This window comes from Biomphalaria glabrata, chromosome 15 (genome assembly GCF_947242115.1).
Source record: "Biomphalaria glabrata chromosome 15, xgBioGlab47.1, whole genome shotgun sequence".
NCBI classification, from domain to species: Eukaryota; Metazoa; Mollusca; class Gastropoda; family Planorbidae; genus Biomphalaria; species Biomphalaria glabrata.
In genome coordinates this window covers 11,814,852-11,832,752 of record NC_074725.1, presented here as the reverse complement: position 1 = coordinate 11,832,752, position 17,901 = coordinate 11,814,852, and the positions used below count along the sequence as shown (strand labels likewise).

The 17,901-nt window shown below is 33.5% G+C and overlaps 1 protein-coding gene across 2 annotated transcripts in view; it reads left to right on the top strand.

Annotated features, from left to right (window-relative positions):
* Window positions 1–17,901, top strand: part of LOC106055614 (serine/arginine repetitive matrix protein 2-like) — a 37,356-nt gene that overhangs the window by 908 nt on the left and 18,547 nt on the right. For both annotated transcript variants that reach the window (XM_013211936.2, XM_013211935.2), the window contains exons 2-10: window positions 5,443–5,513; window positions 5,876–6,024; window positions 7,561–7,667; window positions 8,046–8,110; window positions 8,707–8,790; window positions 9,010–9,218; window positions 12,502–12,762; window positions 14,405–14,686; window positions 15,010–15,389. In XM_013211936.2, the coding sequence (XP_013067390.2) occupies window positions 5,443–5,513; window positions 5,876–6,024; window positions 7,561–7,667; window positions 8,046–8,110; window positions 8,707–8,790; window positions 9,010–9,218; window positions 12,502–12,762; window positions 14,405–14,686; window positions 15,010–15,389 (1,608 nt within the window). The remainder of the gene's footprint in view (window positions 1–5,442; window positions 5,514–5,875; window positions 6,025–7,560; window positions 7,668–8,045; window positions 8,111–8,706; window positions 8,791–9,009; window positions 9,219–12,501; window positions 12,763–14,404; window positions 14,687–15,009; window positions 15,390–17,901) is intronic.

Below are 17,901 nucleotides of genomic sequence, written 5' to 3'. Positions count from 1 at the left end.
ACTTATTGTATAACGAAAGACCATACAGTAAAGTTTACATTCTCCTAAAAGAAATATATCTTTCGTTTATGCAGTTGGATCTAGATCTTGTAAGCAAAGAAATAATGCTTGTTAAAAGTAGATTTACATGCTTTACTAACCACGGCAGTGTGTATTTTGTAGCCTGACCACTCAACACACACAAACACTATCACTCGACTACACATAGTCTAGACTAGCCTTAAAAGTACACTGACCAGTTTGTTAGAATCAGTCAGACACACAATCTATTTACTTTTTAGGACAGGGAGGGGCTTAGATGAAAATGTTACTTTTTTTTATTGAGTTGGTTACCCTAATGCTTTTAGAGCTCTCTCTATATATATAACTGTACCCTAGCTGTGGACTAGACCGTCACTAAGCCTAAAAGCCAAAGAATGAAAAATGAAGCGATACGATTGGTTAAATGTAGTTTCTCTTTCAGTATTGTTGAGGGAAGTGACGTTTGACTTAGCTAAAAAACAAAATCTCAAAGAACCCCGGGGTTTTTTTAGATGTGAAGAATTTACTCACTAATTTATTAAATATAAATGTTTCTAAACATTTAAATAAAAAATGGTAAAATGTTTACTATTACCAGACCTGCCTACCATTACGCAAAATGCGTATTCGTTAAGCAAAATCTCCCAAAAAATTAGTCAGTACGCAAATACGAATTTAACCAGTCGCGTTACGCATTTCGTATATTATTTTCCCCTCTCTTGACTAGCTTACGAGCGGTCACGGAGGTCACGCTAAGCCGTCCTGTTTGGGGGGGGAACAGAAAAGGTAGGGGAACACAATGTGTCCAGATCTATACGTTGATTGGTTCTTAATAGCAATTAGATTTAGTCTAGAAATGAAGAACGCGAGAGTGAGGGAGTGGCAGGTTAGTACCAGGTTGGTACCGTCAGTTGGCTGATACACCAACGTGACTTTTTTTTTGTGTAAGTTCATTAGTAGAAATTAATTATGTTGGTGCATTAACAAAAAAAAGTCCCTGATTCCCGTATTCATTTGTATAGAAAAAAATATTGAAGTGCTATCGATTCAAAACACATTGAGTACCATTGTAGATATGTCTAGATCTAGACTAGGCTAAACTTGTTATACAGGAATAGATCTAGCTAGAGTCTACATTACTCTACAATCTAGATCCAATTTAGTTATAGTATGATTTAGAATTTAGATTGACTAGATCTAGATCGATAACATCTACTAACATCTAGTCTAGACTCTAGACTAGATTCTAAGTCTTAATATAGAATAGATCAAGGATGAAGGTAGGCCTACGAAAGTTTGGAGTAGACCTACGTTTGTAGCGGATCCACGTCATCGGTAACACTCTTGAGCCCAGATCTAGAGTAGATTATATTCATTATATAGACATAGATCCAGATCTAGTCTAGATATTATCTCTATTCTATTGGTCTAGATTTAGATTGTAGAGATCTAATCATGACATCTAATATAATATATATATATATATGACAAAATAGTGGGTCGCGTACACATTCTGGTGCCAAAATACGCATTTTGACCACCAGCGTTACACATTTGGACTTTTTTTTTTGGTAGGCAGGTCTGCTATTACAACTTTTTACGCAGAATTTAAATATGTCAATAACTCAAATTTGAAAAACCATCAGTTTCCCTTTAGGAATATGCAGATCACAAATATATAATTTGATTTCTCTGGAGCTGCGGAAGAAGAAACGGGGGAAAATAGCCACCAGTACAGTATGGTAGGAGAGAGAAACTGGCTTGGACTCCGTAACAGAATGTAATACTAGTGGATTTATGAAAAGAGGGAAGGGGTTAGGTGGAATCGCTACCCGCTCCCAACCACACATTGTTAAAAAAATTTAGAGTAGTAGAGGAGCAGTTTTTTTTATCTATACCCCCCCCCCTTCCGATCTTGTAGCTGGACCGTCCTTACTTACACCACACCTCTCCACTGAACTCGGTTCTGAGCGGCTTTCTTCATCTGTTCCCATGTCATTCCAGTACCCTCAGCTTCAATGATGACTGACCTCTTCCAGATTTGCTTGGGTCTGCCCACTTTCCTCTTTCCTTGTGGGTTCCAGTCACAATGCTGCCTTGCAACATTGTTTGCTGGTTTTCGCAGGGTGTGTCTTATCCAGCTCCATTTTCGTTTTTTGATGTCTTGGGCTATGGGCTTTTGTCTAGTTCTCTCCCACAAATCAATAGTAGTTATCTTTTCTGGCCACCTAATTCCTAATATCTGGCGTAGGCATCTGTAAACAAAAGTCTGGAGCTTTTCCATATTTGTTTTAGTGACTCTCCAAGTTTCTGAACGTATAGAAGGACAGACTTAACGTTTGTATTATAGATTCGTATTTTGTTATATTTTGTTATGTAGAGATAATGCCTTAGAGCGCCAGATTGTTTGAAGAGTTGAAAAGGCAGACCTAGCTTTATTGATCTGAATTAGTATATCATCATCAGCTCCGCCATCTTTACTAACTCTACTTCCCAGATTAGTGAAGTGGTCCGTATCAAGGATGTTCTCTCCCTGTAGCATGATTGGGTTCTCTTGTCTGTTGTTGATCCTCATAACTTCTGTTTTCTTTTTGTTGATTAGAAGTACAGTCTTTTTCGCTATAACTTCTGTTTTCTTTTTGTTGATTAGAAGTCCAGTTTTTTTCGCTATTTCTGAGAGTCTGGTGAGTTTGGTCTGAGCATTTTGTTGTGTATGGGAGAGAAGGCAGATGTCATCGGCGAAATCCAGGTCCTCTAAATATTGTGTTAGTGTCCATTGTATGCTGCTTTTATTATCTAAGACTGAACAGAAAACATATGTAAATGAGGAGGATTTAAGCACAGTTTCTAAGAGTATTAAATATTTCCTCAAAAACACACCATGAGTCTAGTTTCTATAAGATAAACAAAATGTACATTTCCACCTATATACATTATTTTGACATCTCTAAAAATGTTTCTTATTAGAAAAAACTGGAATGGTAACCATTTATAATGTTCTTTAAAAAAATATTTGAAAAAAAATGGATGTTTTAGGTTTTGGGATGACATTATGGTTGTTATTTGATTATAAGATATCCTTCATTACATTTACTGTGGACATACCACAGCTAATGACATTGTTTCTGTTCCAGGTGGGATGTTGACAAGATATTTATAAAATGATCTCCACATTCGAATACCAATAATTAATTTAAAAGATAGTTTTATGTACATGTTTTTTATTGTATTACACACATGCACACACACACATGTTTATGTTGATATATTTATATATATGTGTGTGTGCATGCATGTGTTTCTGTTCCAGGTGGGATGTTGACAAGATATTTATAAAATGATCTCCACATTCGAATACCAATAATTAATTTAAAAGATAGTTTTATGTACATGTTTTTTATTGTATTACACACATGCACACACACACATGTTTATGTTGATATATTTATATATATATGTGTGTGCATGCATGTGTCATATATTTCCTCTTTTTAAAAAAATCCTAAAATCTCCTAAAATTTTGTCACGAAAAAGTCCTACTAACCCTGTCTATATCTATAAGATAAGAAGTTAAGATTCTATCTAGCAAATAGATCTGTATTACTAGTCTAGTAGAGACATTTTTCTTTTGACATGCTTTTCTTCCTGGGCTGAAGCCAATTCTTTTTTGCTGTCTATAGCTTTCTTGGTCATCATCTCTCGCCACATAATGTGGTTTTGGGTATCAGTATCAATGTCTACCACGTTAAGGTCTTGTTTGATTGCATCCACATATTGGAGATTGGGATGGCCAGTTTTTTGTGAGTTGTTCATATAGGATGACTTTCAGGATATTACTGTGACTAATTGTCCATCTGGTGGACATGACCAAACCATTGCAGTTGGCTTTGTCTGAGGATTGTTAAGATGCTAGGAAAACCCATTCAAGCAAGTATCTTATCTTAGTGTTACACACTCTTTTTTGCCATTTGAGTCTCAAGATCCTTTGGAGGTGAAATGAATTAAATTTTTTCTCTTGCTTTGCATAGGGAGTCCATGATTCAATGCCATATAAAAGCGTGCTCAAAATATATACAATACATGCCTTGTAGAAACACCATTTTGGTCATTGTAGCCAGGGGCTGACTGGGTGTTAAGATCGACCCAGGCATTTCTTTATGTCTTTTTAGTCTTTGTATAAATTATACTCCATGAGTGTAATTACAGTTAGAGAGATGAATATAAAAGCTCAGTTTTTTAGTTGTTGTTTTTTTTCTTATGTTTAGACTGTCAATTAAGAATGAAGTTCCACTGCACCGGATTGCTTTCTTTTACATTTTTTTTTTCCGATGTTCCAAAGAGCCATATATCTCCTTTTGTTTCCCTTCTTTGACTTTCAGTAGTTTTACACAGCCATGTGATGTAAACAAAAGGTAATATCTGTCAGGAGGTTTCATTGAAGCTATTTTGAGCTAATTGTATTTCCCATAGGAATTTGAGAGTATTTTTGAACCTGATAGTTGAAGTCAGTACGCCAATTTAAATATGCTCCATAAATTAATAAATGTATTTATTATATCAAATGTGCACCCACTGTTTATGCAGAAAGCCTTCAATAAAAAAATATATTGACTTTTATAGATCTTTTGTTATCGATAGGTAAACCAGTTCTTTGAAAGAAAAAAAAACGTCTTTGATACGGTTGTAAATAAACTTGCTAACTTGACGTTTTGACCTTGCAATTCAATGTTGTAGTTGTATCATTTTTATAGCAATTTTATTGTGGCTAATTGTAAAAAAAGAAAAGTATTTTCTTTATTTTGATCAGTATCTCTTAATGCTAATGTATTATTGATAGTGTAGATCATTATTGATTGTGAGAGTGTAGGATCAAAAAGCTGAACATTTGTCTTGATATTTTTGTAAAGAGTCTTTATGTCCATCATTTGATGTTGGATAATGTTCTTTTTTATCACCACATTGAGTAACATATAATGATAGGAAAAGAACTCAACAAAAAAAAAGTAGCTGAGCATTTAGAGCTTAATTGAAATTAAAAGTAGTTCATATACTAGCCCAGTTTTTGTTTTATGTTTATTTGTTGATACAGAAGACAAAACTTGTAGATTTGTTGTTGTTTTTTTTTTGCGAGTCAGCAGTTTTCTCTTTAAAAAAAAAACTAAAATAAAAGGAAACTTATAACATCTTTTAATGACATGACAATTTAAAAAAAAAATACAGTTATGACATTATAAGTCTTTCTTATTGACATCAAATTGAAGTTGTTGACTTCACTTGATTTAAATATATTTGTCAAGTATTAAAGATTGTATATAGTGATACTTGTATATGAATTTTAAAAATGCAATTATTTTTACAATCATTATGCATACAAATTGTATGCTTTTTTAAAAATGATTGAGTCTTTTTTTATTTTAACAGAAAGCAAGATCAGGTTTTGATTTTCAAGACCACAGTATTATCTCCCATCCAGGCAAAGACAGAAAAAAAAGGTAAAAAAAAAACTGTTATTAGCTCATTTTTATACATTCATGAATTATACTCGTAACATGTTAGTTTGTTGAAGCTGTAAAGCACTATAAGTCCCATTGATTGTGTAACTTGTTCTAACCACTTTAGGATTTAGAGAGTTCATTGTTTATATTTATGACATTTAAAATGATAATTTGTTCATTATTTTTGTTTACACCTAGTTCAAGACTACACTCTTTAAAAACCATTACTCTCTGTAACACTTTAAAAACCACTACACTCTTTAACACTTTAAAAACCGCTAATCAATGGAATAGCTTGCAAATGCTCATACTTCTATTACTAAAAGATTTGTTTGTAATATTCCTCTTTATTTCAACAGAGAAGAAAACAGTCCTGATAGTCTGAAGCTAAAATTTAAAAGTGGCAAAGACAGAGAGACCAAAGTGAAATCTCAGGTGGTAGTGCGGGGTAAGGCAGGTGGCAGTGATGAGGAGTCTGGAGAAGATTCTGATGGCTGGTCAATAGGGGGTAAGTGTTGACCAATTTATTATGATTACTGTGTTTCCTTGGGTAAAACCCCATAAGTCCAACAATGCATTAATAAGCTCTGGAAATTAAAAATCATTTTAATATTTAACTTTTTTGTAGCACTCCTTCATAATTCTATAGCTTGCTTAAAGCACTATGGTCCTAACTCTTTTGTGGACCTGTAAGGGTATCTTAGAGGTTTCAATGATGCCTTTAGGCATTTAACAAACAAAACTCAGCTTAAGTCAAACGCTCTATTCCTAACTAAACTGGAGCCCTCTTGGTTAGATAACCACTTCTAGTTTGAAAAAAAGAAATAGAAATGTAAAAAACATAGTTGGCATCTTTTTTTTTTTTATTAGACCAATCAAAAAGCTTAGCTTATTTAGTCAATCTTAATTCTTTTCTCTTTCCTCCTTAAATGGGAGGGTTAAATATTATGCTTGATATTCGGTAGTTGACAGCCTACATTTTGCAGTATTTTTGGTTACATTAATTACACACATTGAGTTGAATCTGTATACATAAGATGTATAATTCAATTTTATTAGTTCTACCTGAAACTTATATTTATGCTTGTTTCCCATAAAACATAACTTCTCTATTTTTTCTTAATATATCTTTATTTGACATGATTTGGGTGTTCCTTGGGATTTTAAGATCACTTCATCCTAGTGCAGGATAGTTGGGGATGGTGGTGGGAACCCATACCATAAGACCAGGCAGACATCCTAATGGTTGAAGCAAAATAATCACATGTATTCATTTTCCAGTAAGCAAGAAAGTCATGAATCACATAACTATAAAAGGTTTTCAGTGATGGGAATTTTCCAAACAATTTCTTCTTGCAAATAACTTGTAGATCTGCATGAAAGTAAGCACACAAGGAAGCCTCATATGCAGTTTTAGTATTGAACATTCTCTCCCTCTAAAGCATTGCTCATCTGGTTGTTCTTGCTTTATTAAGATCTCAGAGATTCAACAGCTGTCTCTCACTTACTTTTTAAAGCATTTTTAGTGACCCCCAAGGAAAGTTCCTTTTAATTCATGTACAGTTTAATGACCAGTGAAATAAACATACTTTTGAAGCATTTAAAAAAACTCAAGCATGTTTTGATTAATTCTTGATAGTTGTTTGAGAGAGAGAAGTTGTTACAATACCTGTAAAGCAATTATCTATTATAGAAGGCTAAGACTGCCTGGACCAGATATAAAGCTGCAGAAAGCTGTCAAAGTCCTCTGATCTAAATGTACAAACAATAGTGCCTTGCATGCATTTTGTGTGTATGAGTGCAGTAAAGCTCAAATATAAATAATATGTTACATTATTTAGAGAAAATATTAAATATAATTAATTCTACATAATTTAAAAAGAATTGAGCAACTTCTTATTTGAGTCACTGCTATTGGCCGGTTCAAAAATGCATGTGTGGAAAATTTTTGCAAAGTCTGTTCCAAACACTGGTTTTTAAATTAGCATTAGGTTTTAACAAATTCTATACATTTGTGTTCATTGAGGATTTACAATTTTTTTAGCTCTTGAGGATAAAAAAGAATTGGAGTTAGAGCAAAAGCGCTTGGAAATTCAGAGAGCTTTGAAAGCATTAGAAGCAGGAGAGGATTTGGCTACAGATACAAAAAAAGTGAGTTCACCTTTTCTAGGTTTTTGATATAAATACTGTTTCATAATGAAGAAAAAAAAATAGGAGAAAAAAAATGTAATCAATGTTTTCTTTGTTTTGCATTTTATAATGAAATTTATCTTTTCTAATTTTCCCTTCAAAACATATTGCCTATAAACCTTTTCAGTAGACAGACTAAAGGTTTGGAATTCATTCCCTAATGAGTCAGACCACAGGTTTCACTGTGTTCAAGAAGCTACTTCCCTTTTCATTTTCTTTTCCTCAGATTGATTTTTTTTCTCCCATTTTGTGTGACTTTTATGTATTGAAGCTCCTTGAGCTTGCTTTGAATTTGTCAACAGCACAACTACATTAAATTATTCTTCTTCTTTGTGCCAGTCTGATTCCTCTGATTCTGAGAGCAGTCCAGAGAGATCTCACAAAAAGAAAAAGGATAAATCAAGGTAATAGTAGATTCACTCATTTTGCAAAGCTTATATCAACTCACTGGCATTTCTCCCTCACCCATTATCGGATCAAGTTAGAACTTTACACAAATATTTGTTGTACTAAACATGAATCAATAAAAAAAAAAGTTAACCAATTATTTAATTAGTTAGTGATATTTAATTAATTTTGTTTTATATAGAATAAAAAGAACTTTTTTTAAATGCAATATTGAGATATATGTGTTTTTTCCCCTCAAATAAGCTTTGTTTTAAAAAAAAAATAAAAAATTTACATTTTGCTTGTTTGTTCTTCTTATTATTGTATTTACAAATAACTTGTTGGATTTGAAAGATTATACTTAAGGCTCATATCCTTAATCAATCATAGTCTGTCCTAATCAAATCATTTTATTAACAATAGTCATTTTCAGCCCTTCTTACTGTTGTGTATTTTTAAAAAATCTCCCTCAAAATGACAAACAAACAAAAAAATTGTTCCACAAGTCCAGATCCAAATACCTCCTGTTTCCTTTGGGGATGTGCTAGAGATTACCTTGTCCATTTTTTTCATACACTTTTGTGCATAATAATTTTTTTTATATTTTTTTCAGCAAGAAGAAAGAGAAGAAGAAACATAAGAAGAACTTCCCTGATAAGGAATTATCAACAGAAAAGATAAAAGAGGGGAAAAGAAAGTAAGTTACTCCTATGATCTAAAAGTGACAATAACAAATTTTTAGTTTTAATCTTGGACAAGATCGATTATTGTCACCATTAGATGATTTAGCTGCAGTGTATGCATATGTGAAAAAGAAATTAATATTTTAAAAATTCCATATTTTTAGTTAAGCTAAGTGTGAACTCACAACAGTACAGATATATACACATGTTTGTTACATTTCTTCACCCCAAAGGCATGATTCAGATGATGACGATGAGATTCCACACAAAAAAAGAAAGAAGAAAAACAAGGATAAAAAGCACGGGGAAAGTCCTCCCCCTTCATTTCCATCTGACTCAGTTAAACAAAAGAAATCTAGTCAGGTCAAACCCAGTAAATCTTCTCAGGATCTCTATGACCCAGCGTCACCTACTTCAGTTGCTCGTGTGGATACACCCAGTGGTGAGTTGAAAACACACACTTACATGTATTTGAACCATTTTCTATTGCTCATTCTATACCCTATTGATGTTAAGAATCAGCTAAACATTTGAGTCTAGCCATCAGGTTCACTTTGGTCACTTTGATTTACTCCCATTATTTTTTTCCTGAACTTCCTATCAAAACAAATAAAGCTGTTACTTTTGCACATTTTTTTCATAGCCTTTCCATTAACAAACAAACACAATCCAGCCATAGAAGCTTCTCTGTGATGTGTCTTAGTATTTTCAGCTTCAACTTTTTAACCTATACACAATGTTATCTTGTGTGTTCAAACTTAATTCTTGTTTTATCTGTAGTTGCTATTTGAGTCAAATCTGCCCGAGCTTCCTTTCTGATGTATGTTGCTTAATTGTTCTCAACTTTTTGCCGCAGCTTTGTTGTACCATCTTACACTGAATATTTTGTGTGCTACCATCTTACACAAAGTGTTTTGTGTGCTACCATCTTATACTGAATATTTTGTGTTTGTATGCATTTTCTAAAACTTTTACTTAGAAGCTTAAGACTGAAAACTTTTTTTTTCTTGTCCCTGACATTATCATAAACAGCTGAATAAGGCTAAAATCTATTTGAAATTGTTTTTTTTTTAGAGGCCCCCCAAAAAGGGAATAGCCACCATTAGTTTTATGTGGTCTGTCTGTCCATCCGTCCCATTTAGATCTCTTAAACTAGAAAAGATATTGAAAATCCTACATGATATTTTAGACCTTTCAAAGTTCTGATGCAACAGCTACTTTTTTCTTTTCTGAAAGCGAAAAAAATAATTTTTAAAATCAACTATTCAAGCAGTTTTTTCATAAAAATACACCATTTTTACAACTATTTACTATTAATAGTAAGAAACACAGGAGACACAGTAAGGGAGAAGACAATTCAGCATATTTTTAACACATCTATGAAAACGGTTTAAGATTTTTTGTCAAAAAAAATTTTTTTTTTAAATTATATTACTAAATAAAGTAATTTCTGTAATACTAACTACCTACATTAACAAACAAAAAATATTTATTTTTTTTTAAAGAGAAAAAGTCTAATAAATTTGCATATAAGTGGAATATAACTGCATTGTCCTACTGTGTCACAAACACATTTATCTAAAGGGAAAAGTTTTTTTTTTTTTTTTGTTTTTCTTTTAGGGAAGAGTTATATTTGTTGAGGCTTTAACCTTCTTAAGAAAACGGGGCCTATATATCGGCCCAAGTCTATTAGTTGAAAAAGACGAATCGGCCAATATATCAGCCGCAATGTTTCCAACTCTAAGATTGGCTAGCTAGTGTTTGTATCAGCCAATCAGATTAGTTCTTACTATTTTTACACATTAGTAGACTATAATAGCGGCTTCCTTCGCTGTTTTTATACGATAATTTGTTTGTATTGATTTTTTAAAGTTAGGTAGTGACAGGTGAAAATTTTAACATGTCAGGCGGTGATATTGATGAGAGCCAAGACTCAGATTTTATTTAAACTATGATAGCTCTAATAAAAATCAGGGCAGTATTGAGTAAAGATTTAGATCTAATTTTACACTACTACTAGATCTAGATCTAGTATTTGTTGATGATGTCAATTCATGGTAACATGGTTTAGAGGTAAGGGTAAGGAGCTGGATAGAAAAGACAGATTTGAACACTAAAGGATTAGCACCCCATAAACTGTTTTATGCTCTTTTTTTTTACTATCAATTTAGTTCAAATGTTTAACAGGGATATTAATAAATATGATATCAACTTTCTGACCAACAAAAAAGCTCAAAAAAGATCCCTGGGTCTTAAATGGGTGGCTGTCACTGTTACCAAAATGAAGGTGTTTGTTTCCATGGTATATGGGGGGGAAGAAAAGTAGTAAACTAATGTTATATAAGTGTCTGATGGGTCTCCATGTGCATTGTTTCCTTAAACACCTGTATTAGGGCTTATTCAGGCCTAAAACTTCTTTAAAAACTCTTTTTTGATTTTGTTCTGTTTTGAAAAAACATTTTTGGAAATTTATGTGCATAAATTATGCAAATTAGCTTGGCTTATTTTAATAAATGATTCCATAAGATTGTATTAATTCATTTATCTCTCTTCAATAATAAATATAATATTGTGTAATTAGTTTATTTGTTAGGATTTTTTTTTTTTTGTAAGAGAAGTGCTTAGTCTGGAAATAGTGCTCCGTCTTACATCTGAATTAAAAACTATATTATCTTTATGGGTGTTTTGCCATTTAAATAAAATAACGTCAAACTAGGTCCAACAGTAACTTTTTGTCATTGGAAAAAAGTTCTTTTGTATAGAAAATTATATATTCAAACATTTTTTTTATACACATAGACCAATGAAGAAAAAAGATTTTTAAAATCTTCTATAGAACTATATGTATGATTTATTCAGTAGGGCAGGGGTTCTCAACCTGTGGGTCTCAACCCCCTTGGGGGTCGATTGACGATTTGCCAGGGGTCGCCTAAGACCATCGAAAATATGGATTGTTATTTTCTACTCTTTTATTTCTGTATGTGTGTGTTGGGGGGGGGGGGTCGCGGCAGCGTGGGGGATTGTAAAAAGGGGTCGCTGAGCTTAAAAGGTTGAGAACCGCTGCAGTAGGGTGATGTAATGGAAGTGAAACAAAATGTTTTTGTCTATATATATATATATACAACTACAACATGTACATGTAATCATTTTTTTTAAACAAGTTTTTATAGGCATTTGCATTATCCTGTATTTATGTGTAAATTAGGAATGACAGTTCTTATTGCAGGAAGTGGTAATGGATATAAGCACTCCACTACCTATAAAATGCTTCCAGTAGAATGCCTCTCAAATCAGTTCAACTCCTTGCATTCACTTGTAGCTCAGTAATTGGGTCCGACAGACTTGGTTTTACTCACAGGTTAAGGGTCACTGGCGCTTAATTCGGCTTTGGGCAGGAGGGGCTTGTAATGAGCTGATCCCAAACTGTATCACCACTTACTGTTTCTTTGGATACATCTGCTGTTTGGGTGACATTTTTCTGACTTGAGCTAATGCCCAGGCATTCATCTCATTTCTATGAGATGTTCCATACACGAGGCTTTAATAGAGATGAATTCATGTCTAATTTAATTAGCCTCTTTATCATCTTGTGTTTAGTATGTTTTGCTATATTCCTTTGCTTAAAAGCCTAACAAAGTGAACTAATGATTATACAAACTATTACTTAATAGAAAAGTTTAAATTTAAAAGTTGGTATGATTAACTTGTTTAAATTAATTTGTCAGATAAGCAGTCGTTGTCTGGGTCACCTAAACCAAAGAATAAGTCCAAGAAGAAAAAGAAGAAACTAAAAAACCAAGAGGAGCCTTCTGGGAAATCCAAGAAAGTTTTGTCTCCCTTGAAGAAAGTACTGAAGTTAAAACGAGGCTCTGCATCTGCTGGATCATCCCGGCGATCCAGGTCTGTCAGCCATGATATTCCCAAAAGGGCGTCTCTTTCTAGGTCCTCATCTAGTTCCTCGCGGAGTTCAAGCTCACGCAGTCCAGGTAATTGGGACTACGTTATTTTTATACTGGATTAATGTGATGGGTAATGCTTCCACTGAATTGATTTTTTTTTTTTTTATTTTATCAACCTGTATATATTTCTTAAATTGAAGTTTAATCAATCTTTTGGCACTAAAAAATGTGTTTATATATATATATATATATATATAAAGTATTCCTTATTTATTAATCTTAAACCCTTTGATCCCTCAGCAGTTGTAATAAAATATTAAGAGTCGTCTTTACCTAACTGAAATACCAGCACCTAATTATACACCATATTAAGTAGACAGCTCTATTTGAGGTTGTAAGGGGATTGTCGAGCCTTGGCTCTAGGTTGTTTTGCTGATTTTCTGAATCCTAAAGCCCTTTCAATCTTGTGGTGACTGTCTTAAACCATAAATCCTTTCACTCTTTCTGCTACCTGTGACCCCCTGTAATGAATTTATCATTCAAATTTCCTTTATGAGAAAGAAGTTAAAAACTCATGAGACTCTATCCTATTGTTTGACTGGAGCTTTTGTTGTATCTTTATATTGTTGCTTTTGTACATCTTTCTTGAATACAATGTGCTTCACTCTGTGCTTACACTGCTGTCTGAAAATCATTTTGTCCACATTGAACTCTCCATTTGCTAGCTGGACAACAAAAAAAGTAGGACTTTTTCCTTCATCAGCCTAAAAGAAAATGATTCAAGGGCACTCTCAGACATCATTAAAGTTTTTCAATGTAGACTCTGCCTTTTGCTTGGCTAGAACTAACAACAGAAATTCTCAAGGCAAAATAAAAGAGACAAAAAGAGATCAATTCATACTGACTTCAGCTCTAATAGCTTGCCCAGTTTGTAGCTGAACATCCAGTCTCCCATAGCATGCAGGGGAACAGAAATCCAGAGAAAACCCTTCAGTTCCCTGAATGAAAAACTAGAATTTAAAAAAACAACAACTGCTTTCTTCAAAGTTATGTGACTGTTAATTGAACAATCTTATGATAAGCGTGAGCAGATATTTTTTTTACAGGGACTTACCTTTTCAATACATTCAGACTAATATTTTAGCGATTCCAAGTTTCTATCTGGTTTAGCTCTCTAACTTAAAAGAAGAAAGTCATCTTGTTATGATGAAAAAAAAGTGGCAAAGTTTATGAATTTTTGAGGACCACTGACACACTTCTTATGAAATTTCATGTTGTTTAGACTTAACACATTTTTTTAGAACAAATTGTTTTAGCCAAAGCTCATAAGTGCTGTTTGACACTGTAAAAGTCAATTATGTGTTTTGTTAAGTGTTTGCATTCTGTGATAGGGTTTCCAATCAATATAGAAAGTTCTGCCATCTGCAAAGTCAAACTTGTTAGTGATAGGAATTTGTAACATTTTATTCACTCAAGGAATTTGTAACATTTTATTCACTCATCACGTCTCACTGTAACCTATGAGTATTTGTAAACCAAAAACACTGACAGAAAACAAAAATTGCCTATGTAATGTCTTAGAGATGTTTTATTTAGAATCAAAGCCTTTCTGTTCCTTTCTTAATGTTTTATATATATCTGCAATGTAATCATTTGTCTGGGTGTGTGTGTCCTCTGTGCAGTGAGGGGAAATGTATTATAATCTTGTACGTGTGTTTCCTCTGTACAGTGAGGAGAAAGAAGAGTGTAGAATCCAGCAGAGAAAGAGGGACAAAAAAAATATCTAAGCCCGTGGACAAGAAGAAGAGAGGTAGAAGCCCACGGTCCTCTTCCACCTCCTCTAGAACTTCCTCCACGACCTCATCGTCAGCATCTCGTGGGCAAAAGAGGGTGAGGAAGTTCAGTCCCTCCCCAGCCAGGCATCCAGCACATAAGCAGAGATCTCCAGTTGTCTCTACAATCAGGAAAGATGTGAAGGGAAACAAAAGAAACAAGAGGGGAGCTCATTCAGGTCTGTGCAATCAGATTCTAAATATAGCCTTATTTAGTTTTAATATCAGTTTCTTTGTTGTTGTTTTTTATAGAAGAGAGAGAAAAAATGTTAAAAACTGTGCTGAAAGTTACATTAATATTTGGATTTGAAATCATATTTGACATTAAACAACAAAAACTGTGGACTGTTGCATATGAAATTTATAATTTATAAATTTATTTTTACATTTGTCAAGTTCACAACCCTAACTAATGCCTTGTATAGCTAAAACATTTGCATGTCCTATTCCTTAGTGACTGTTTTTTATTATTATTATTTTTTTTTTTTTACATTCTGTTTAGACATTTGGAGCAAAGCAAAAGAACGAGGTAGTGAAGGTAGACAAGAGAGTTTGGAAAAGGGAAGTGACAAAATGAGAGGAAGAAAGAGCAATCAAGACAACAATCGGCACAACTTTTCCCATTTGGGGCGTGGTGCTGATGTCAGCAGGCCAAGCTTAAAAGAGGGTAGGAAAAATGTGAGAGAGCCAAAGGGAAGGAAGTCTGACACCAAGGATGGTGGCAGAAAAGATGCCAGAAGCTTGGGAAAAGCAGGAGAGCTCAGAAAAGATAGATTGAAAGAAAGAGATAGAAGTGATTCTCTTCTAAGTAAAGATCGAGAGAAGAGAGGAGTCTCACTGGATAGAGAAGACAGAAGCAGAAGAGGACAACAAAATCAGCAGGTAATTCTAGGAGTCAGAAAATATTTAGAGATTTTCAGTGATGGCAAAAAAAATAATTTAATGTTGATAGTGTACAAACTAAAGAAAGTGTTGCTAAGCTATGAATTTTATAAATGTATATCAGTGGTCTTCAACCTTTTTTGGCCTACCGCCCCCTTTTCAAATTTTTTATTTTAAAAAATCCGCCAGTGCCCCCCTCTAAGAAAAACAGTTATATAGAAGCCTGAGAAGGCAAATTTGAGCAAAATGTCATCTATCTATTAATTTTTATGCTGTCAATAACACTTATCCCCCTTGGGAGACGACCGCATGCCAAAGGCAATTGTTGTGAACTCCTTGGCCTATGACTGACGAGCTTTGAGGAGGACTGAGTTACAGCGGTGCCCCCCTCCCCCGTGAGCGCTATAAAGATTTATTCAGGCGCCATTTCGCTCTCACTGGGATAGAGGAAAGTACCTGGCAGCATTCTCTGGCAGCAGATAGCCTCTGAGAGAAACAATTCGAGAGCTCTTACAAAAACTGCATGACAAACATTTGATACTCAAAAAAAAGCCATCATACAACAGCTTTGTCTGCATTCGGGAAAATATGTAGGTCGCAGTTGGGTTTGCGTGAAACACTGGACTCAGCCGTAATCTTCGGAATTAAAGGCAAAAACAGCCAATATTATCATTATACAAAAATTATGTCAAATAATTTGCAGTGATTACACACAAAAATTAATTGTAAAGACTTTCTTTCAAATCCTAAGAATAGTCTCTGTTTAAATTTTTTAATATTAGGGCCTACTGTTTTTAGGTTTAATTGTAAATTTAGTTTTATTTTTTAATATAAATATTATTATTGCTGAATTCACTACAAAATGAAATTAAGCTAATGGTAACCTTGTGCTTCCTGCAGTCTGACAATATTAGAAATTTCAAGCTTTAAGTTAGCCTAAGCAAGGCGAAGGTCTCCACTATTTGCTACATCCAGTCTATTTCTTTGCTTATTCATTAACTTTGTTACGCACTAAATCTAGGTTAACCATGTAAGTTTAATGAAAAGCTAAAACATAATTCCAATTTCGACCACAGTTTTGGAATTTTACTGAAACATTTAAATGCAGCCACATCTCTGTTGTGCCTCCAGGGGCGTAGCTAGGAATTTCCATCGTTTGGGGGCCAGGGGGCTTGACATCTTTGGGGGCCGCTGCATTTTGCGTAATATTTAATTTAATTAATTAAAAAAGCACTAATTTGGGCACCCCCCCCCCTTAAATGGGGGCCCGGGGGATTTTCAAATTCCCCCCTCCCCCCACCATAGCTACTCCACTGTGTACCTCCTATGTTTACATTCTTTTTACTGAAGACATAGTTTTGTAAATCTATTTTTTCATGCAACTCAATTTGAACCTCAGTAACAGATGTTTAATAATTGTCATTTATATATATATTTTTTTTTAATTTTAGAAGCGAATCTTAATTTCTTCATAGAGCATTGTTATGTGAATTGCATAGATATCGGTGTCCTTGGGCAGTAATTCTTCATTTGTCAACAAACAAGTTATGTGAGTTTGTAAAACTCTTTAAAATAGATTTAATATCTCGATAAAAGAAAAAAATATATAATCAATGAAAGTACATTTCTTTCCTAGAAGTCGGAGGTTGGTTTCATTCATTTGTGTGAGATGTCTACCATGTAAAACAATTTTTTTAGCCAGCTTTAAGTCATCGCCAACCGTTGAATCTTCCCGTTTCTCAAAAAAAATTATTATTTAAGAGCTTAAAAAAATGAGCCATAACAATTAACAAACCCATTTTGACATCCAGCGAACTTCAGTTTACAACAAGAGTCTAACACCTTTTTCATCATTTGTTTCACAAAACTGTTGAAAGATGCGCTTATTTTCGGCATGGGTTTGTATTTTATTTACAGTTTTATAATTAGATTCAAATAGAAATGAAATTGCGGGCTAAAGTTTTCTTGTGTATCATAACTCACAGTGTGAAAAGTGAATAGATCTGTTCTTTATTCTATATTACCTATGAAGTCATTGTAGCGTCCAACCACTGATGGTTTCCTATATGTCCTCATAAGCTACATAACTAGACAATTTTGAAATAATATTTCATCTCTTACAGAAAAAAAGTCTTTTTGTGTTACATATGTTTTAAAATAAATTTAGTTTTAATCAATTTTTCAACAGTATCATAAGAATTTTTAAAAAGCTATGCATTTTTCTAAGAAGCCATTAAAACATATCCTGCTTTGCCGTTTTTTGATTGTAATATTGTTTTAATTGTAGATTTTTATAATTGTTCATGAATATTCTTAACTTATTTTTGGACGTTGCTATATGTTCGTGAAGCCGATTTGGTTTCCATGGTTTCATAACCTCATCTGAAAATGCCATCAAAGTAGAACTTACTTTTTTCTTGTGGCAATTTACTAAATCTCAAAGAAATATTACATGACATACCAGTGAGTTTTCATAACAACATTTTATCAATGTTTTTTGTTTTTAAAAAGT